Source organism: Trachemys scripta, chromosome 9 (genome assembly GCF_013100865.1).
Source record: "Trachemys scripta elegans isolate TJP31775 chromosome 9, CAS_Tse_1.0, whole genome shotgun sequence".
NCBI classification, from domain to species: domain Eukaryota; kingdom Metazoa; phylum Chordata; order Testudines; family Emydidae; genus Trachemys; species Trachemys scripta.
Genome location: NC_048306.1, coordinates 69794965 through 69818470, shown reverse-complemented (window position 1 = coordinate 69818470; position 23506 = coordinate 69794965). Strand labels below are relative to the sequence as shown.

General features: G+C 44.2%; 1 protein-coding gene across 3 annotated transcripts in view; it reads right to left on the bottom strand.

The window, feature by feature from the left end:
• LOC117882409 (collagen alpha-3(IV) chain-like) overlaps positions 1 to 23506 on the bottom strand; it is a 134151-nt gene that overhangs the window by 28746 nt on the left and 81899 nt on the right. For all 3 annotated transcript variants that reach the window (XR_004647004.1, XM_034780567.1, XM_034780568.1), the window contains exons 22-33: positions 22614 to 22706; positions 21325 to 21420; positions 15572 to 15642; positions 12692 to 12880; positions 11203 to 11371; positions 10233 to 10325; positions 8991 to 9095; positions 6810 to 6907; positions 5150 to 5291; positions 4885 to 4998; positions 2552 to 2719; positions 1223 to 1312 (exon numbers count right to left, since the gene is read on the bottom strand). Coding sequence is in view for 2 of the 3 variants with exons in the window: in XM_034780567.1 (XP_034636458.1) it covers positions 1223 to 1312; positions 2552 to 2719; positions 4885 to 4998; positions 5150 to 5291; positions 6810 to 6907; positions 8991 to 9095; positions 10233 to 10325; positions 11203 to 11371; positions 12692 to 12880; positions 15572 to 15642; positions 21325 to 21420; positions 22614 to 22706 (1428 nt within the window). In the remaining variant the exon portion in view is untranslated. The remainder of the gene's footprint in view (positions 1 to 1222; positions 1313 to 2551; positions 2720 to 4884; positions 4999 to 5149; positions 5292 to 6809; positions 6908 to 8990; positions 9096 to 10232; positions 10326 to 11202; positions 11372 to 12691; positions 12881 to 15571; positions 15643 to 21324; positions 21421 to 22613; positions 22707 to 23506) is intronic.

Genomic DNA, 23506 nt, shown 5'->3' with positions numbered 1-23506 from the left:
GTGGAGGAAACCTGACTAGCAGATAGTAAATGGAAAAGAAACAAAATATACTACTGTTTTTAAGAATGATTATATGTGACTATGCTAAAGAGGTGGAAGAACCAGCTTCTTAAAAGCAGCAGTCTTCAACAAGTCTTCTTTTTTCACCCTCAGCTGAGAAGACAATGGCAACTTGGTTTCTTCCATTCCCACTATTACAAGGAAATAGCAGGATACCAGAGGCCTGATCATTCCATCAGCTGCACGCGTGAAATTCCCATTGGTTTTAATTGGAGTTGCCTGTGCACAAGTGCTTGGCTAACTAAATGATGTTATTTAGATCATTATTTAACCAAAGAATGGATTCACGGTGAATTGCTTAACGAGATTGCTGAGGTGAAATTAGCATGCCCACATCAGAAATAATCCACAAATTGTGTAAATTAAAAAACTCTCATATGAAGAGAGATTGAAAAGATTGGGATTGTTTATTTTAGGAAGAAGATGAATAAAAGGGACTTGATAACAGTATTTAAAAGAGTTGATGGTCTAGAGAAGGTAGGTGAGGAACTTCTGTTCTCCTCATCTCATAACACAAAACAAGAGGACATTCAATGAAATTAAAAGGTTTCAAATTCAAAACTGATAGAAGGAAATACTTTTTCACAGAAGGAAATACTTTTTCAGCCAATTTATAAGTGGACTGTGGAACTCATTAAGGCTAAGAATTCAGCAAGATTCGAAGACTGGACATTTATCTACATAAGAAGGCATAGGTGGGTGCTCGGGGACGGTAGAGTGCAGGCAGGGCCTGGGGCAGAGTGGGGGTGGGAAGAGGTGGGGGTGGGGGTTTGGAGGAAGGGGTGGAATGGGGGTGGGGCCTAGGGCAGAGTGGGGGTTGAGCACCCCCAGCGTGAGGAGGAAGATGGCGCCTGTGTAACAAGGATATTCAGAGTTATAATAGTTAATGCTAAGAAAAAGTATTCTGGAAGGGATAAAAATATCACATTTCAAGTTTTAACTAATTAATCTCTAGCTATTAAGGATAAAGATTAGACCTTCCTGGGGGGCAGATTATACCACATTTGCCTAGTCTGGGGTTTCTTGCATCTTTTTCTGAAGCATATGACTCAAGCCAGTGTGGGTGACAAGATCCTGGATTAAACAGACCACATGTCTGATCTACTATGGCAATTCCTATGTTCTTAAATAATTAGATAAGGTAAATATTATAGCAACTCACCTCTGTTTCCTGGAATGCCTGGGTGTCCAAAGACACCAGGAGGTCCAGGAATTCCTAAATTGCCCATTATACCTCGTTCTCCTCTTTGGCCTGGGGAAATGGAGAAATATAAAGCATGTTTCTGAAGTGTTTGATTAGTAAAGTGTTCCCAGAACATTAGTTTTTAAAAATAAATGTTTGTAAATATGTATGTATGTATGTTTGTAGCTAATGACCTGTAGTGATATGTGGTATGTAAATGCCTAACTATGTAATCACTTTCTCTTTTATTTTTAATTATTTTCTCATTTACTTAACATTCTTTAGGGCCCAGTCTTGCAACCCTAAGTAATGTAAGTAGTCCCTAAATGTACAATATCCCCAAATGTTACTCATGTGAGTAAGGATTGCAGCATCTGACCCTTGGCTTTTAACAGACTATATTTAATGAGATTATCTACAGACACACTATATTTCTATAATTAATTTTATGGGTTGTATTTTACAAAAGATATGCATAATATACTGGGCATTGAAAAAATGAAGAATTTAGTCTTTGGCTGTAAATAAGAAGCAGTGCACAATTGACTTCTTCCTTTCTCCTCACAAATCTTAAAACCATTAAGAACATATTCTTTAACAACTATGGGAATGCCCATTCCAAGAAACATGGGAAGCTCTGGTTAACCCTTGGAGGGAGACAGATTCTAATCTCAGTTATGTATTTATAAATCCATGCATCAGATTCAGTATTTGAACACATTAAAGTAAACAGATGAATAATGGATTTCCTTTCACTGTACTGAAATTAAGATAAAATAAGGAAGATGGCATTTACAGGAATAAGTTTTATAAGGCAAAGAGGGCCTCTACCACAGCAGAAGTCAGAAGGAAGGACATATACTAGGTAAAAAGCTAAACAGATAGGGAGAATTTCTGTAAAACGAAAACTGTTTCTTGTACAGGGGGATGGGCCAGCAGAAAGTTAGATTTGGCAGCATCTATATTTCAATAATTAGCAGCATACTGAATTTACAGACTGCACGGGAAGTTTTGGATTACTTCCTGGGAAGATGGAGGAACATAGTGAGCAGGAGGATCCTGGAACATCCTCTTGGCCAAGAAGCACTGTATTGGAGCCTCCAGACATTTTGTACCAAGGACTGCTGATCAGCCTGGGCAGAACACACTCATTTGTTTTCTGTATAAATCAGAACACCATCCAGAAGCATAGCTGTCAGAGAAGCTCTGTCTGTACTGGGAGGAACCATTCTTCTGTTTCTATCTGAAAGAAATGATAGCCAAGTTATAACAAAGGGTGGTATAAATATGTATCTGGAAAATCCTTACCTGGTGCACCTGGTATTCCTGGTCTGCCAGGCTGACCCTTGAGACCAGGTGATCCTGTGTCTCCTTGGTGACCTGGCAATCCAGGCAGCCCAAATTGTCCAGGGAATCCTGGGACACCCAAGCCTGGAATACTGGGGTCTCCTTTTGATCCTAGTACACCTCTTTCTCCTAAGAAAACAAATACATGGCATACAGTAAATATATGTAATCTCCTGTGAAGAAAACCACACCAGACTGGGTCCTGTAGTCATGCCTGTGAAACTCGGCTAGCAGGGCAGTTGGCGGAGAGGTGTGGCAGGTGGCCAGCAGGGCGGCTGGCCCAGAAGCATGGCAAGTGGCCAGCAGAGAAGCTGGTGGAGAGGGCCAGAGCAGAGCCCTGCAAAGGCATGGCAATTGGCTGTTGGGGCAACGAGCGAGTGGAAAAGGACACTGCCCAACTTACTTGGGGGTGGGTCTTTTGTTCATGGTTTGTGTTTATGAACCCTAGTTGTGGTGTTTCCCCAAATTAATGCGGAGTTAATTCCCTCCTTTTATTAAAAGTTTTCGCATCATTCGGACTCTGTGCTTGCGAGAGGGGAAGCATTGCCTCTTAGAGGTGCCCAAGGAGTGGTGTGTAATTGTCCCAGGTCACTGGCTGGGGGCTCGAGCCGGTTTTGTGTTGTATTGTTGAAAAGGAACCCCTAGATACTGAACCCGGCCCTTGTTGCTGCTGTTTGATTCGCACTGTTAAACAATAGTAGAATACCAAGTTAAATTTATTATAAATATTTGTGGATGTTTTTCTACATTTTCAAATATATTGATTTCAATTACAACCCAGAATATAAAGTGTAGAGTGCTCACTTTATATTATTATTTTTGATTACAAATATTTGCACTGTAAAAAAAGAAACAAAAGAAATAGTATTTTTCAATTCACCTCACACAAGTACTGTAGTACAATATCTTTATCGTGGAAATGCAACTCACAAATGTAGATTTTTTCCCCACATAACTGAACTCAAAACCAAAATAATGTAAAACTTTACAGCCTACAAGTCCACGCAGTCCTATTTCTTTTGTTCAACTAATCACTAAGACAAACAAGTTTGTTAACATTTACAGGAGATAATGCTACTCACTTTTAATTTACAATGTTACTGGAAAATGAGAACAGGCGTTTGCATGGCACTGTTGTAGCTGGTGTTGCAAGATATTTGCATGCTAGATGTGCTAAACATTCATATGCTCCTTCATGCTTCAACTTGTAGATTTTTTACAGTGCAAATATTTATAATAAAAATAATAATATAAAGTGAGTACTGTACACTTTGTATTCTGTGTTGTAATTAAAATCAATATATTTGAAAATGTTGGAAAACATCAAATATATATAATTTAAATTGGTATTCTCTTATTGTTTAATAGTGGGATTAAAACTGTGATTAATCTGAACTACTTTTTAAAATCTCACAATTAATTGGGATTATTTTTTTAATTGTTTGACAGCCCTAAAAATCTATATATTAAAAATCTTTTGAGGTCACCTTTAAAAGATACAGAAGAGGAAGACACATCTGCATTGCTACTTTGCCACACTGTCTCCTTCAGGAAGGGAGGTATTCTGCAATAAATGCAGATGCTAGGAGCCACAGATGACAAACCCATGGATCTGGTTTCCCCCTAGCAGGACCCTTCTTCTCTGCCACTTCTGTGCCCCAGCTCCCACTCTGGACAATGATATTGCCTCATTTTACTTCTAGGGTCAGCCATCCACAAAGCTTTCTCCATGGCGCAGAGAACTATGGAAAGGGATTTGGACCAGCAGCAGCAAATTTGATTGCTTAAAGCACTGTAATTCCCAATTAACTTCAATAAGCACATGTTTGCACAGGCTCTGTGACTCCTCACCCTAGGCATATCCCCTTCTGCCATACAAAGTTGAGCTCCATCACATGTGCTGGGAAGGGGGACCATGTGACATTCCTTTCCCCTCTGCATGACACCCCCTCTGATCTCCTATGTAATCTGAGCCAGTCTGCTCTTCTCTGTGTTGTGTAAGCAGCAGGGAGCATATAGCCGTATGTCACTAATGTGTTAGGACCCAGCACTGAAATGTGATCCCCTACATGAAGTCCAATCAGACTCCATGCTGTTGTTAAGGTCTGCCTATGGAGATCATATTGCAGAATTGTGGCCTTTAACTGGTCTAATATTCTCTGCATAATATTACATCAAATATCCATAAGACCTTTTCATCATCATTTAGGCAACTGTAGGGTAAAAATAAAACCAAACCCCACTCAGTCAACTATATATCAGGCAGATCTGGCAGGTATTCTGTGTATTCCTACCTTGTTGACCTGTTAAACCATGTGCACCTGGGAGACCTGGTGGACCAATAAGACAATCACCAAGCTTCCCTGGAAGTCCCTTTTCTCCGGGAGCTCCGGGACAGCCAGGTTCTCCTAAGAGAGAGAAAACATTAAATTAATTACTACTTGAATTTTTGTAGGTGGACAATAAACTTGTCCTTTCCCCCCCTTTTCTTAGAGCCTCGCTTAACAAAATGGGTGTAAGGTAAAGAGTTCCTTGGCTGTTTTTTGTTAATGACAATACCTCTTGGCCCATCAGCACCATTATGTCCTGGGAATCCTGGTAGACCTGGAATTCCTCTGTCACCTTTTACCCCTGGAAAGCCGCCTTGTCCTGGGGAACCTAATCCACCCTGTTGGCCAGGAATAATTAATCCAGGGTCTCCCTGAAACAGAGGAAAAACATAAATGCAGACTGTAGATTACATTTTGTAAATCTGAAAATATGACTCTCTCTGTCCTGTCAGTAGTTCATGTCTTCTGTCAAATTATTATCTCCACTCCCAGGGGATCTTTCACATTTATGTCAAAGCACTGAAAATACATTTCTCCCCTCCCCACCAAACACCCCTTTACACCTCTTGCTCTTGGTTTAGTATTATTATTCTACATGAGCAGGGCTTCCCCACACAGCTGGAAGAATCATTGTTAAACAATAGAAGGTAGTCCCGTCCCGCTCTCTGCCTCTGCAGCTCTCAGATATCCTGCTGCACCTGTACTTCAGACAACTCAAGTATCTCTCATTCAAGTTCTACACTTAACTTCACATTACCCAGCATTCATACTTTTGGCTAAATATATATTTAAATAATTGGCCAGCAAATCAAGCAATCTGATTTGGTACTAGCCTTGCCACTAACAGAGAATGAGAACAAGGTTCAGTACATGGGTCAGCACTCAGATACCATGCCTCAGAAATACCCTGACATATGTTAGGTGAGGCTGTTTTCTTCAAAAGGAAAATTCTATGAAAGAAAAATTCCTGACAGGAAAGTCTGACCTGCTCTTTTTGACAAGCTGACTGAACTGCTTTGGACTGGCTTTCAAATAAGCAGGTAAATTCAACAATTTATTAATTATTATTATTATTATTACCACCACCACCTCAGAGCCTACAAGCCCTAGTCATAACCCAGGACCCCACTATGCTAGATGCTGTACAAACACAAAAGAAAATGGCAGTCCCTGCCCCAGAGAGCTAAATCACATCCAGAGGAACTTAGTTTATATGCAATTACTGATTGTGTATTTAGACCACAAAGGCCTTTCCGAAGGCTGCCATAAACCGAAGTAAGTCCTACGTTACTGGGGCAGGTGGAATCTTGCTGACTAGTTCCATACCTGGACATTTTATGGGCTGTGTGTGTTACCTTTTTAATCTTTTACATTCAGTTTAGGTGACTTTAAGCAACCAAACAAATAATCAGAGTAGATAGCAAAATAGGACCAAGCAGAAAAGACAGAATGCCAGTCTGATGCAAACAAATGTGTTTTATTTTATTAAAAACAAAACCACTTTTGGGGCTTGATGACACAGCAAACAGCAAAGCCCTAACCTCAAAAATGGCGTTAGTAGCTGAGCTCTCATTTATCTGCATTTTTGATTACACCTGTGGCCTCTGACCTTGTTTTTTTTTTAAATGTCCTGATTCAGGAGAGCACTTAAGCATATGATTGACATTAAGCATGTGCTTAAGTCCCATTTACTTGAGTGGGATGTAAGCATATGTTTAATTGCTGTTCCTGAACAGTGATACTTTCAGGAATTGTGGCCTTGTAGATAGTTTTCACAATTAGAAACCAAATCCTGTGCTCCTTAGATCTCTCATTTGCTTAATTTGTTTGGAAACATCCTTGCTGACAAGCAGCCCTGATTAAGCTTGGGTTGTGTTTCTAAATCAAACCTTTTCTCCTGGGTATCCAGGCTGTCCAGGCGAGCCTGGTTCTCCTGCCTTTCCTGGCAAACCTGGTAATCCTTTAGACCCTCGAAGACCTTTATCCCCTGCAAAGCAAACCAAATGGCAGATGAAAACACCCTGCTTATCCATCTATTTTGCGGAATAAGCACACAGAGATTTTTACTTTCTTGTTCATAAGGCTCTGACTTTTGTAACTACTAGCGTAAGTTATGTGAATTGCTGGCAGCATTCTGACTCCAGGGTTGAATTAGCACCCACTATAACCTGTTCACCTTCCAACTACAGAAACAGTTTCTCCTCCCTTGGTGTTCACACCTCAACTGCTAGCAGAGCACCTCACCCTCCCTGATTGAACTAACCTCGTTATCTCCACATTGATATATACCTGCCTCTAGAGATTTCCATTACTTGCATCTGAAGAAGTGAGGTTCTTACCCACGAAAGCTTATGCTCCCAATACTTCTGTTAGTCTCAAAGGTGCCACAGGACCCTCTGTTGCTTTTTACAGATTCAGACTAACACGGCTATCCCTCTGATACTGTTCACCTTGGTATTCATTCAAACATTGATTGTCGCACTGCCTAGTTTTATGGCTCATTTAATTAGCTCTCTTTGAGTTGCCTTTACAAGTTGATTTGATGCCAGGTAGAAAAGGACTAGGTTATTTTGCTCAATTTCTGTTTGCTCTCATCTAATTTTAAATGGGGCATTACTATGGTCAATTTCTTGGTCACTCGCTACAGAAAGTGGCACACTTATGATTTCAGTATCAATGCTCTGGATGGGTTTTCTTTAACTATGAGGGGGGAACACAAAGAGCCAACGGCGTCTAATATTTCTGGAATGGTATCTGGAGGCATTTTAGAAGTGGGGCTTACATTTGCGTGGAGAAGGACTAAATTCATGGTACTCAAAACACCTTCTATTCCCTTTACCAAGAGAGCTGGTATGTCATGAACACAACTATATACCTTATAACTAAAGCATTTAGTTTACCTTATAAACTAAAACTTACAAAGGCCTTATCACTGTAATATATAAGTACCTCAGTGATACAATAGTATTAACCATCATAGAATCATAGAATATTAGGGTTGGAAGAGACCTCAGGAGGTCATCTAGTCCAATCCCCTCTTCAAAGTAGGACCAACACCAACTAAATCATCTCAGCCAGGGCCTCAAAAACCCCTAAGGATGGAGATTCCACCACCTCCCTAGGTAATCCATTCCAGTGCTTCACCACGCTCCTAGTGAAATAGTGTTTCCTAAAATCCAACCTAGACCTCCCCCACTGCAACTTGAAACCATTGCTTCTTGTTCTGTCATTTACCACCCCTGAGAGCAGTCTAGCTCCATCCTCTTTGGAACCCCCCTTCAGGTAGTTGAAGGCTGCTATCAAATCCCCCTTCACTCGTCTCTTCTGCAGACTAAATAACCCCACTTCCCTCAGCCTCTCTTCGTAAGTCATGTGCCCCAGCCCCCTAATCATTTTCGTTGCCCTCCGCTGGATTCTCTCCAATTTGTCCACATCCCTTCTGTAGTGGGGGGACCAAAACTGGATGCAATACTCCAGGTGTGGCCTCACCAGTGCCGAATAGAAGGGAATAATCACTTCCCTCGATCTGCTGGCAATGCTCCTACTAATACAGCCCAATATGCCCTTGGCCTTCTTGGCAACAAGGGCACACTGCTGACTCATATCCAGCTGCTCGTCCACTATAATCCCCAGGTCCTTTTCTGCAGAGTATCTAAGCGCTGCACAGAGAAATTAGATCTGTGTGGCAAGTGTTTTAGTCTCCCTCTCCTTATAGGAAGCTTTCCTTGCAGTACATTATATGTCTGGTGTGTCTCTATATGCATTTTCAAGATGTTATAGTAAGGCAAATTTTCCAGCTAAATCCTTGTGCACATCTTTCCAGACATACTCCATTTTTTTCAGTTCTGATGCCTGACTTTTGGAAAATAGATAAAAATACTTTATATTTGCAATTTACATGCTTTAATGTAGACAACCGTACGAGTACTGTAATACAGACCTTTTCAAGAGTTATTTGCCTGAACTGTGTATTGGTTAAAATAGTTTTTCTATCTGTCAGTCTCTCCAATGATTTTATTGTCCAAAACAACTAAAAAAGAATTATAAAAAATCGTAAAGGAGCATTCTACCTTTTGGACCAGGATCTCCAGGAAATCCAGTCCCTGAAAATCCTGGAGCACCATCAGACCCAGGTAATCCCAAATCACCGTGTTGTCCTCTAGATCCAACATTACCTACCAGAAGAAAACAAACTCTCAGATATTTTGCCATAGATCTTCTGCATTTAGCAATTTGGTGTTTGCCACCTTATCATACCCCATAACCATGTAGTCAATTGGTTTATTAGAACTCAGACATCATTTTTACTCCTCACTCTAACACTTTCTTCCAGGTGAGTTTTTTCCAGATAAAATGCTAAACGTCAATCACAGGGGCATGAGTCTGCAAGTCAGGCATATGCAATGCCTTCTGTTATGTGCACAGGTCTGGGATGCATGTGTGTAGCTACGTGCATATACAAATCTTCGACTTGCATGTTCTTATTGACCACATATGAACATGCATTGTGTGTGTCTGGGGGGGTGGGGAGGAAGCTGAGGATTCCCCTATGCTGTTTAGGGGCTGCTTTAAGGTCCCTTTGTGCCATGGGAGCAATGCAAAGGGGCTTTAAGATGGACAAGAATCTGGACCCACAGTCTTTGAAATCATTTTGTGTAACCTATAAAGCATAACATTTTATAAAAAAAGTAACAGTGGACCCAAAACCCCAGCAACAATATAGAACTATGTTACATAACAAACACTTAAAACAAAAAGAAGCTAGAAGCTTTGTTACAAATCTGTTCTTTCCAGCAAGCTCAGAAACAGTGGGTGAGGTTCTGTGCTACGCTTCTTTATGGTGTAGCACAGAACTCCCAGTCCAGGGCGTGGAGGCGGGGGGAAAGAGGGATGGCTAAAGGTGGCTCAATTACTGTCTTCAATTACTGCCTTCTCTGGGGGCTGGAGCAGTCTCAGTGTAATTCAGACAGTGTTGGGAACCAATCCAAATTATAGCAGCCTCCCCAGGCTGCCTTATGAATGGCAACACTGCCCAGCATCTCCACAGCACTACGTGTTCCAGATACCCCCAGAATGTTCTTCTTGCCCCCCACCTATGCCCCCTACACCAGGGCTTGCAAAGGGATCCTCGGAAGGCAATCTTATGGCTGTCTCTACAGTGCCAGCGCTGAGGGAATTCACTCACCCAGAACTTTTACACTCCTTTGGCCCTTTTACCCAGCATAAAGAAGCCAGAGTGGGGGTTAGAATTTCATGCAGAATCTCTCTGATGTGCTTAATTTTATTGCATTTAACCTAGAAGATGCTCTCACCCATTGCTCCTGGGGGTCCTGGTAAACCCTCTGGCCCCCGAGGTCCTGGTGGTCCAGGTATTGGATTTACTGTACCAAGTTCTCCTTTCGGACCTTTAGAAAGTATATATAACAAAAGGTTAAGGAGGTTTGTGGAGATATAGTGTGTGCTCTTGTGCTTTTTAAAAACAATATTCATGGAAAATTCTGTTCAGTTAAAAAATACTGTGTTGCACAGTTTCTACAGCTTAGATGCTCCAACAAGCCCATAGAAATGGGCTACATAACAATTAAAGAGATAGCATTTTACTGCCACCAAAATATCCCCGAGACATTTCTTTAAATATATTAGAAAGTATGGAATTGTGCACCAGGGGGACACAGCAAAGGAAGCACGCAGGCAATAGGACAACTTACAGATACTTAATCCTCAGATCTATTCCAAAAAGATCTAACTTGTCTCTCTGGCTGCATTGATTCTGAAACCTCCAGGAATAATTCCCAGGTTTGTCTTGGAGATTCAAGCCAACGAATAAGAGTTATCATGGATGTTGAAGTCCACCAGGACAATAAATGTGGAAAAGGCCAATGCAAGACCAAAAGAGACTCATTTAGACTGGGTAGGACTCATGATGTGAGAGTCTATACACTACAAGGATTCCCAAATGTATCTTATCCCCAGGATCAACAACCAGATTGATACAATCAAATAATTTCATTTCTGGGAGGGGAAACCTATGCCTGCAGAGTCAAAGTGTCTTCTCGACATCAACTAGCACCCATGACTATTAAATATTTTACTGCTAGGGTCCTGTGAATTTAGTGTCTATTAGCTTATCTCAGAAACTTTGACTATCTTTCTATTGTAAACTACTTTGCATCCTTCCAAATCACATCACTTGCCACCATACAGGTCAGTTCATCAGTGTGTTTAAATGAAAGTCAAACACTTTAAAAAGGGAAGCTAGTGATAAGCTATAAAGTTACAAACCAATTGCTCCAGGCAATCCAGGCAATCCAGACATTCCCTTAGCGCCTTTGGGACCTGTCATTCCTTGTGGTCCATATCCTGGTGGTCCAGTGAGCCCCATTTCTCCAGGAAGACCTGGGTTACCAGGCAATCCTGATAACCCTCTGTCCCCTTTCGAACCATCCAGTCCCTATTAATAATTAGACACATTTGCATAGTGTGCATTGCTTATTTTTCCGTGTTAGTTCCAGCAGCAACAAGTTTTGATACGTTGGACTGATTATGATCTTACTCTATTTTAACAAAAGAGTAACTCAATCATCTTAAGCAAAGTACTGCTGACTTGCATAGTGTGAGACACAAAATTATCTGTTTATTGTATCCTTATCTAATCCTGTGCCTTTGTGAGATCCTAAAAGAAAATGCAATAGAACTACAAGAATACAGGAGGGATTTGCCCATTCTGGGATACTGCCTTCTGATCCTCCCAGGGAACCTACTTCTTCCAATCCAAATTCTTAGAGACATTCCAGCAGCTAAAACTAATGAATAGGACCTTTCATGTTCCAATTTATGTATATGTAACATAGACCACAAAAATGATTTGATCAATGCTTTGATTTGACTAAATTTGCCCATGTATAATGGAAGCTGCCCACACAATTCCATGCAAATTGCAAATAAGTAAGTGTAATCAAGCTTTACCACTTTGCCACCATTTTAAGCCTCACAGAAAACATCAGACAAAAATAAAAATTTCTGTCCTATGGGAAATTCTGGTATTTTAATATTTTTGTCCAAATTGGGATGAAAAGTTGAAATATCAACATTTTTTGCAGAACAAAAAGTGATGACAAAGTTTGATTCCCCTAACTCTTGTAGCTACAGATAATCAGCGTCTATGCCTAGATATCTTTTATGAGTATACATTTTAAGACCAGAGGGGACCATTTGATTATCTCATCTGAACTCCTGCAAAACACACACCATAGAATATTACCCAGTAACTCCTGCATCAAGACTATATCCTGTGGTTAGGTTAGAGCAGGGTTCTAAACCTTTTTCTTTCTGAGGCCCACCCAACATGCTATAAAATCTCCATGGCCTACCTGGGCCACAATAATTGGTTTTCTGCATATAAAAGCCAGGGCTGGCATTGGGGGATAGTAAGCAGGGCAATTGCCAAGGGGCCCTGCAAAGCTACACTGCTCAGGCTTTGGCTTCAGCCCTGGGTAGTGGGGCTCAGGGCCCCAGGCGTCAGACCCATGCAGTGGGACTTTGGCTTTCTGCCTTGGGCCCAAGTGAGTCTAATGCTGCCCTGCTTGGCGGACCCCTGAAACCTGCTCGCTGCCCCCAGGGGGCCCTGGACCCCTTGTTGAGAACCACTGGATTAGAGCTATCTTTACAGATGTTACAGTGTTTTAATTCTAATGAATAGGGCTGTGAAATGTATAATTATTTACTTAGCTTTCTATTAATTCTAAAATAATTGAAAATAATGTATACCAACCCTTTCGCCTTTAGGACCTTTTGAGCCTTTTGAACCATGTTTTTTGTGCAATCCATCTGAACCTTTCCTCCCTGGATTTCCTCTGATCCCTGGATCTCCTCTGTTTCCTTTTTGCCCTTCTGGATACACATATCCTGGTTCACCGTTTGGCCCTTTCAGTCCTTGATCTCCTGGAAAACCTGGAAGTCCCTAGGACACATCAGTTAAGAATTTCCATGTTAGATTTATGTCAAGTAGTTTTTTTATATCAACACTAAATGACTAAGTTTCTTTCTTCCTTAGGCAATTCTTTAGAGGGTCCCAGGATTTTAATTTAATTTTGTCTTCACTAATTTCACTAGTCAAATAAGAATTATTATTTTCATTTACTTGTTGTCCCTGAGGCTGATAATTTAAGTTAGGGGGTCAGATCCTTGGCCCTGCTCCTTCCCCTTTGCATTGCTTTGGTGGTGGAAAGGGATGACAGAAAGATGGCTTAAACCACTAAGGGTATGTCTACACTACCCACTGGATTGGCAGGCAGCTATCGATCCAGCGGAGATCAATTTATCGCATCTAGACGCGATAAATCGACCCCTGAGCCCTCTCCCGTAGACTCCTGTACTCCAGCGCTGCGAGAGGCGCAGGCAGAGTCGACGGGGGAGCGGCAGCAGTCGATTCACTGCGGTGAAGACACCACAGTAAGTCGATCTAAGTACGTCGACTTCAGCTACGTTATTCACGTAGCTGAAGTTGCGTAACTTAGACCGACTCCATCACCGGCCCCCCCCCAGTGTAGATCAGGGCTAAGATGGGAATTTCCTGTTGCATGCTAATGCTGACACAGATGGCTCTATGTCATCTACTACCGGGTCCACCAGTGTAGGGGACATTTGGGGATTGAAGCACACTTTACTCCTGTGATCCTGGGCTGTTGAACTGATGATTGTAAGCTCTTTTGGACAGAGATGATCAATTTGTTCTGTGTTATACTTAGGGTCCTACCAAATTCATGGTACATTTTGGTTGATTTCATGGTAATAGGATTTTAAAAATCATCAGTTTCATGATTTCAGCTATTTAAATCTGAAATTTCATGGTGTTGTAATTGTTGGGGTCCTGACCCAAAACGGAGTTGTGGGGGGGGTTGCAAGGGGAAGTGTGTGATACTGCTACCCTTACTTCTGCGCTGCCTTCAGAGCTTGGTGGCTGGAGAGTGGTGGCTGCTGGCTGGGAGCCCAGCTATGAAGGCAGAATTGCCGTCAGAAGCAGCACAGAAGTAAGGATGGCGTGATATGGTATTGCCAACCTTACAACTGTACTGCTGCAGGCGGGGCACTGCCTTCAGAGCTGGGCACATGGCCAACAGCCACTGCTCTCAGCCACCCAGCTCTGAAGGCAGCACAGAAGTAAGGATGTCAATAACCTTACCCCACTAAAATAACCTTGTGACCCTCTGCAACTCCCTTTTGGGTCAGGGCCCCCAATTTGAGAAAGGTGGTCTCCCCTGTGAAATCTGTATGATATAGGGTAAAAGCACACAAAAGACTAGATGTCATCAGAGGAGACCAGATTTCATGACCCGTGACGCGTTTTTCATGGCTGTGAATTTGGTAGGGCACTAGTTATACTGAGTCCAGCACAGGGAGTCCTGGTCTATGACTGGGGCTCCTGGGCAGTATTGTAATATGCCTAATAATAAAATAATATTAATTAATTAATTAATTAATTAATAGGGAGCCACTACTGATGGTGCAAGTTGAAGCAGACAGAAGGAAGATCCCTTAAAGATGCTTTGAGGGAATCTTTGTTTCTTGCCCCAGCCAATGGAGCTAGGGTTTTACACCCTCTCAAAGGGCAGCATAAAGCTAGCTTCTCCCACACTCCCTGGGGCTTGAGGAGCCACTGTGCCTCGAGGGAACAAAGCATCCCAGAATTCCTAAGAATCAGAGCTGCCCTTAGCATTTTGGGGTGGGCCAGTCAAACATTTCCAGTGCTTTGTAGGGGAAATGGAACCCCATGGCTTGCACTGGGGTCTAGGGATAATCACCAGCATTAAGAACAGGTTTATAAAGGGCAATTATCTGAATAAATATGCGGTTTGGAGTGTATGTAGTGAATTTTAACATATACACACACTTTAAACACATTAACTAATTAGTCTTCACAACCACCTTTGACTGTGAGATAGGTATCATTGTCATTATCATCTTTATTTCATAGCTGAGGACACAAAGATAGAGAGATTTGACTAAGATTACAGAGGAAGTCTGAGTCAAGCCTAAATTTGAACACAGGAGGCTCTTGCTCTTAGTTCCCTTTAAAATTCAATAGTTTATGCTGCCTCTCACATTACCTAGATAAGTCATTATAGCCTCTGGTAATGGGTTTCAGGAGATGGCCTATAGGTGGCCAGCTAGGAGAGAAGCATATAACAGACATAGTACCATGAGTGACAATGTGGGCAGCATTGCCCCTATAAACATGCACTGATCTGGAGAACTTCTAAAAATCAAAGGACCAGTGAGCATGCATTTCATGAAGCTCAATGGCCACCCCAGGCATTGTAGTATTCATGGTGATGTGCATTTCCTTGTGATATTCAGGAAAAATGTATGTTACATTTTCCACCCTAGTGATTGGTTTACACTGGTTCATATTTTTGAGGATATCTTTACAAGGAAAAAAGCTAAAGCACATTTTTTCCACACCCCTCCCCATTTTTTAATTAAAACTGAAATTAGCCCTAATTCTAGACTCTGAAAGTACCACCTTCCTGGAACCATCAAGCTAAAATAGTAACAGTATATCCTGCATATGGCAATACAACTAGACACCACGATTCTCATCTCACGAAAATCCAATATTGCAACTGAAAGATCCATTTAATTTAAATCTTACTTGAGGACCTGAAGGCCCTTGTGCCCCTGGAGAACCTCGAGATCCTTTGGGACCACTTATTCCTTGTCTACCTGTGACAGGTGAAAGATAAATCAGTTTTTCATTCCTTTGACAGGCTCTGGTACTAACATACAATACAGAGAATTGCTGCCTTTCGGATACAACACACATCAACAAACTGCCTTGGAAGAGATGTTGGTAAACTGCTGGCTGGTGGGTGTATAAAGAAATCCCTCCAGTATACTTGTTATTTTGAAATTTCTTCCTCCCCATTATTAATTTCCTAGAAAAATTACAATACAGGCTCCCTACTAAAGGTTTCCTAGGTAAATGTTTTCCTTGCCAGAAAAACATTTTCATGTATTGATAACTTCCCTGAGTTTCTCACTCCCTGATACTGAATTAATTCCATATACTTCCCCAGTGTTCTCAAGGAATTGAATTCCTTCAAGATGCAATACTCTTCCTCCTGGGGTAGTTTCCTTCTAATTGTTTCACTGGAGAAATTGTGTGCGTGACGGTGGCAGGCAGGGAGTTCACCCTCTGTGAGATTAAAAGGACTGGAGTTTGCCCCCCTAAATCAGCAGGTTATTATAAGACCAAAAGGCTCCATATTCAGCTCCAATCTGTAGCGTATTCATAGAATCTAAAGCCAGAAGGAACCACTGTGATCATCTAGTCTGACCTCCTGTATAGTACAGTCCACAGAACTTCTCCAAATTAATTCCTAGAGCAGGTCTTTTAGAAAAACATCCAATCTTGATTTAAAAATTGTCAGTCATAGAGAATCCACCATGACACTTGGTAAATTTATTTACAGCTGCCTTAATTTTACCTTTAAATCAGGTTTGTTTTTTAACCAGCAGAGCCTTCTTCCTCAATTATGGCTTTTGGGGCATCTAGTAAAGCAGCGGGTGGGCAAACTTTTTGGCCCTAGGGCCACATCGGGTACAGAAATTGTATGGAGGGCCAGGTAGGCAGGGTCGGCTCGAGGCACCAGCAAAGCAAGCAGGTGCTTGGGGCAGCCCATTTGCAGGGGTGGCAGGGATCCAGCATGAGAGCTGAGAACCAACAGGGGGCCCTGGGAGCTGTAGTTCCTTGGTTAGCTCCCTGCCTATAGAGCCAGCCCTGGAGCAGGGAAAGAACCACATTTCCCAGCATTCCCTTGGCCACTAACAACAGGAAAGAGGGGGAGGCAGTGAGGTAGCTGAGACCTCATGCTGCAGTGAATGGAGAGCTGAACTGTGAGTAGGGATACCATATATTAACATTCAAAAAATAGGACACTATATGGGGAGGGAGGGTAGCCCCACCCTGTCCCCATCTACTCCCTCCAACTGCCCCCCACAGAAACCCCAACCCATCCAACCCCTCCTGCTCCTTGTCCCCTGATCACCCCCTGCCCCTAACTGCCCCCCAGGATCCCACCCCCTATCTAAGCCTCCATTCTCCTTGTCCCCAACTGGCCCCTCCTGAGAGCCCCCCCCCCCCAGCTTCCCCCCAGGACCCCACCCCTACCTGTCTCCTGACAAACCCCCGGGACTCCCATGCCTATCCAACCGCTGCCTGTCCCCTGACTGCCCCCCAACCCCTGACCCATCTAACCCCCTCTTCTCCCTCCCCCTGACTGCCCCCCCTGAATCTCCGCCCCATCCAACCCTCCTGCCCCCTTACTGTGCCACTCAGACCAGCGTGTCTGGCTCCACTCAGCACCAGACACACTGCTGCATATATGCTGCCGTGCTCCCCCGCAGAGCCACAGCCCTCTCCCCCCACCCCCCAGCACCTGCCTTCCAGACTTGAACACCTCAAAATTCAGGAGTGCTCAAGCTCAGTTTGGGCAGCTGTTACTTCATTTTTCCCAAATCAAATATACTGATCCACTGTAACTTGCTGTAGAAAAAGTAGGATAAAATTGAGCAAGAAATGCTTCCCAGTGGTTATTAGGACTGGAACTGGTATTTTCAACAGCCATTGCCTTTTTTGTTTGTTTGTTTGTTTAAAAGGAAGACAGTGATATTGCATTGGCAAATTCCCCATAGAAAGAAAGAGAGGAACAAAAGAATAATAAAGGCACCTCAACTTTTCTTCATTTATGTAGGACAGTCTTATATGCATCCAGATATCCTCCTATCACACAAGCTGAAAATTGTTCCACTTTACTACAGTTCTGTAACCATATGGGAACCAATCCTGTCTGTGTTCTGTGCACATCTAAAATTCCTCCTGAATGACCTGCCATGGGAGTGAGTTACCAGTGACCCAGGGCTGCAGCGGAAGGAGGGTGCGGGGCAGGGAAGAGCCCAGGGCTGGGGCAGCAGGGGGCTCCGGCGAGGAGCCCAGGGCTGGGACCGGGGGCAGCCAAAATTTTTTTTGCTTGGGGCGGCAAAAAACCTAGAGCTGGCCCTGCGGGTAGGGAAGGCTGGGGGAGGCTATGTCTCCCCAAACAGTGAGGTGTGGCCTGGCCCCCGCCCCCTATCCAGCCCCCTGGAACCCCCACCCCCATCCAACCCCACCCTTGACTGCCCCCCGGGACTCCCAAATCCTTCAAAACATCCCATCTCTCTGCCCCGACTATCCCCCGGGACCCCCGTCCCCTATCCAATCTCCCCTGCTCCCCACCCCCTGACCTCCCCCTTGGGTCCCCCCACCCCCTATCTAATCCTCCCTGCTCTCTACACCCCACGTTACCTGTGGGGTGGGGGAAAGGGCGGCTCCATCCTTTCCTTGTGCATTTCCCCTGCTCATTTGGCTGCTCTCCCTGGCAGTCAGGCAGAGCTCGCTCCCTGTCTGGGCTTGGCTGCTGGGGACAGGAGCCAAGCATGCTGGGGATAGAGGGAGGCCATGGCTTGCTCTGGCCCTATCCCCGGCAGCAGGGCTCAGGCCCCTTGACTGCCCCCCTGCAACTCGCCCTGCTCCCCGCCCCCACCCCCCGGAACTCCCCCCGCCCCCCAATCCCTGAAGCACCAGGTCTGGTGGCGCTATAGCTGTGCCGCCCGGCCGGAGCTGCAGCCACGCTGCCCAAGTGCTAGGGGAACTGTGACTGCGAGGGAGGGAGAGAGGGGAGCAGAAGGGGAGGAGTCAGGGGCTAGCTTCCACCCTGCTCACTGTGCTGCCGGGGAATTGGGCTGGCTCTTCGCAAGCCTGTCCTGACCCTGCTCCCAGACAGGAGCTCAGGTCCCCCGCCCCCCCCCCCCCTTTTTTTTTTTTTTTTTTTTTTTTACAGGGGAGCCAAGAAATCTGCAGAAGGTATGATTTTGACACAGAATTCCCCCAGGAGTAATACATAAGCTACCATTAACTTTTAGTTGTGTGATCAGTTCAGCTTTATCTATTAAGACAAGGTCTAATAAGGAACTCCCCATGTGTTGGCTGCATCGCTTTATTAGGAAATTGTTATCTATAATGTTTAGAAATTCAAAGGATGTTTTAGTACTAGCAGCATAAGACCTCCAGCATATGTCACTCAAATGGAAGTCCCCCATTATCACACAGTTTCCCCCCATAAACATTATAGATGGGTGTGTAAGGACGCAGTCATCTTGTTCCCTAGTGTGATTTGTTGGTCTGTAGCAGACACCAATAACCCATCTTGTGCTTTATCTCTCAGAACAGTGGTTCTCAACCAGGGGCCGGGGGGGAGTTGCAAGCAGGTTTCAGAGGGTCCAAGCACGGCCAGTGTTAGACTCGCTGGGGCCAGGGCAGAAAGCCAAAGCACCACTGCATGGGGCTGAAGCCTATGGCCCTGAGCCCTGCCATCTGGGGCTGAAGCAAAAGCCTGAGCAACGTAGCTTTGTGGAGGCCCCTGTGCAGGGCCGGCTCCAGGCACCAGCCCACTAAGCATGTGCTGGGGGCGGCACCTGGAGGGGGGCGGTGCGGCGCTCTGGCCGGAGAGCAGGACCGCGACTGGGCTCGCCGACCTCCCCCCGGCACTCTGGCCGCCAGGGGAGAGTGGAGCTGCGGCTGGCACTCCACCCTCCCACCGGCGCTCTGGCTGCTGGGGAGAGCGGAGCCCCGGCCAGCACTCTACCCTCCCACCGGCGCTCTGACCACCGGGGAGAGCAGAGCCCCGGCCAGCACTCCGCCCTCTCCCCGGCGCTCTGGCCACCGGGGAGAGCGGAGCCCCGGCCGGGCTCGCCGCCCTCCCTGCTGTGGGGATGTATCATCCCTACACCAACCTAATGAAAAGTTCCATGAGGAGGTAAGGGTCACCATGGGACACTTGCCAGGTAAACAAATCATGGCCTTATGTAAGACCCCCTGGTGGTCTAGGATTATATAAGACAAACATGGCCTTATGTAAGGCCCCCTGGTGTTCTAGGATTATATAAGATGATCATGGCCTTATGTAAGACCCCCTGGTGGTCTAGTATTATATAAGATGATGTAAACAAATCATGGCCTTATGTAAGGAACGGTTGAACCAATCGGTGTGGGGCTATACATGTGATAAACACATGATTCTCCTTCTTGTCCAATCCGTAGATGTGTTATTATAGCCTAATTGTGTTATGTAATGTTGAGAAAAACTATAAAAGAAAGCTTGCAATAAACAGGATTCGGATTCAGCTTGCAACCACATTGGTCGTGTGCTTTATCTGCTCCGCATGGGACCCCACACCCTGCGGTGCTCTGGCCGCCAGGGGAGAGCGGAGCCACGGCCGGCACTCCACCCTCCCACCGGTGCTCTGGCTGCCGGGGACAGTGGAGCCGCGGTGGGCTCGCCGCCCTCCCCCCGGCGCTCTGGCCGCCGGGGAGAGCGGAGCCCCGGCCAGGCTCTCCACCCTCCCCCTGGCGCTCTCGGGGGGGGGGGGGGGGGGCGGCGTGTGGTTTTTTTGCCTGAGGCGGCAAAAAAGCCAGAGCCGGCCCTGCCCCTGTGGCATGAGGCCCCAGGCAACTGCCCTGCTTACTATCCCCTAACGCTGGCCCTGGCTTTTATATGCAGAAAACCAGTTGTTGTGGCACAGGTGCGCCGTGGAGTTTTTACAGCGGGTGGGGGGGGGAGAGGGGACTAAGAAATAAAAAGGTTGAGAACCCCTGTGTTAGGACATTGATCCATAAGCTTGAAAGTTCATTTTCTTCTGTGATAAGAGTGACTCGGAAACAGGTAATGACAGAGTGCCACTCCCCTTCCCCTTTTCCCCACGCAATCCTTCCTAAATAGGTTATAACCATTGATGTTAACACTCCAATCGTGCGAATCATCCCACCAGGTTTCAGTGATACCACCTAAATCAAATGTATGCTCATAAATGAACAATTCAAATTCCTCTTGTTTGTTACCAGGCTGCTGGCATTAGTGTACAGTATAGGCAATTGAAGAAGTCTTGTTTTCATGTTCTCTGGTTTCTTGATTAATTTTGTAGTCAACATCTCAGTTTTCTGCTGAGTGCTCATATCCTTCCTCTTTTTTTACCTTCTCCTTTTGCTCTCAGTGTAACCCCTCCTGACTACCTTAGCCAACCTGTCCCCAAGGAGATTGGTTCCCCTGCTATGGAGATGGAGGCTATCTAAACTGTACAGCCCCCTCTTCCCATAGAAAGTGGACTAGTGGGCCACAAAATCAAAGCCCTCCATCCTGGATATCCAGTCCCTGGCCCCAAACCTCCAGTTTCAGACAGTTTTGAGTATTGATTAAAAGAAGCATCTCACTGTAATTGAGTCAATGCTGTTGGATTTGTGCAGCTAAAGATGGTGCATGAAGAAACATTGGCATTTCCCAATAACAATTTAGTAAAGCCAAGATATTTTACCAGTAACTCCTTCTTGACCATCTTGCCCAGGAGCACCAGGAAGTCCAGGTCCTCCTGGTATATAACTGCATTGATTACAAGGACTTGCTTCTTCACCTGGAACAAAATTATACCTTCATTAATTGTTATAGTGGCAAATTACTTTTGTGTTCAATGAATAGCTTGCATCAGGCCCGCTCAACTACCTAACGTATCTCCTGGGTTAAAGAGGTGTGAAAACACTGGGAATACAGCTTCATTTTAATCATTAATCATCAATAATCAATGATTTACAGATCCTTTTAAACACAGCCTGGTTTATCTCTTGGCACCAGAGCCTACAGCATTATCGATTAAAAGACAGGATCACTCAGTTTCAATAGCCTGGTTTTTGTTCTCTATTTTAGTATTCTGCTGAGAAACACTCATAAGCCAAATCCTGTAAAGCAGGAGGAAAGCATGCCCAGGCCTTTAACTCCTATGCATGGTGGCTCCACAATAGGCTGGCTGACCCTAGAAGTTGTCATCTTGAGCATGTTGGACAATACAGAGCTGCAGTAGTCCCTGTGGTGCAATCTGCAGGGGGACACAGAGTGGCCCAGGCGTGGGGACCTCATTTCCAGCCTCCTCTCTCACATGGCATTGTGGGCAGGAAGAGGTGAGGATTGTGGGAGTGTGTGACTCTCCCTTCCCCAGACTGTCCTGAGTGAAATTACCCTTTGTCCCACTGGAGCAGTTATCTGACTCCAATATCTTGGCAGTGCAAGGGGGAACTTGGCCCTCTTGCTGTTTCCACACACAGACAAAAAAGACACGGAGAAGTCCTGCTAACACAAATTAATTCATTAATTAATTTCTGATTGGTAATTCCCAAGGAGTAGCCAGAATCAGCATAATAATTTTTAATCCATCTACATATCTCGTTTTTTAGCTGAAAAGAAAGAATCAGTTCATGTCAATCATAACACGGCCCAATCCTGATCTCATACGTGTGGGTGTATTGTAGAAACCCTACTGCACTCAGTGGAGTTACACTCACATGAAAATGAGGCACAGCAGAATCGGATCCAATTATTTAGTCTGACAAACAGTAGAATGATCACATTCAGCTCTGTATTGAATCTTGACTGAATCTGATTTTTCAGCTCAGTTGCTGTTTTCTGTAAGTTACAGCAGCTTTCCTGAACATGGAACAGTTTGTTGTTCGATAGAAAGGTTAAATGAAATTTCTGTATCTTGTTTCTCCATCTGAATCAATAGTAAATTAATTCTAGGAACATATTTATAAACACACACACATGATTGCTGACCTTTCACTCCACTGTCTCCTGGAAGTCCTGGAGGTCCCACACATCCGGGGTTTCCTGGAACTCCTGGTGGGTGCGTTTCAAACGTTACTTTACCTGATGATAGCATGAGTATGACAACATTAATTTAGCAGACTGTTCAAAGAGTTTTAGTTTTTGCAAAGAGAAAGAGAGATAGACACCACCATGATGGGTTGTAGAGGATATTCAGGCTCAAAGGAAGAACAATCTTATGCTAAACACATCTGAAATTTTGAAGAAAGACCGACAAGGCCTTGTACATGGAAGTACCAGAGGAAAAATCTGGTAAAGCAGCAGTAAATCTCATTTGGTCTGATGGATGTTTATGCTAATGGGGTGATGACCTTTAAAGAACACAGTTCTGTGACTCCAGATAAAGATTTTGTACTTTTATTTTGGATGAGAAGTAAATAAATTAAAGCTCCAGTTATGAAAGGGGAAACTTTGAACCCCAAATTTATGTTGCTCGTGTCTCTTCATCAGCACTGCTTTCGGCATTCTCAACTACCTCAAAACAACAGAAAAGCCTTTAGAAATAGCACAATGTATTACCACCAATAACACTTGGGCTAATACAAATTGCAAAGCCCTACTGTTTATAATACAACTTTATTTGGCTTTACCATGAATTGCTACTTTGAATAAAAAATTGGTTCTGTTGCACACTCATTTGAATCCCACTGAGTTTGCATCTTCCTCAAATTTTATAACCTGCACTTAGCTGATCACCCCATTTTCCACTTACCACTTACCAGCATTGCAAGGGGCGTATTATCACACAGAATTACTGCTTCAAAGCCCACTGTAGTCAGTAAGAGCTTTGCCATTGATTTCAATGGGGTTTGAATTGGGTCCTGTTGAATTTACTGTTCCAG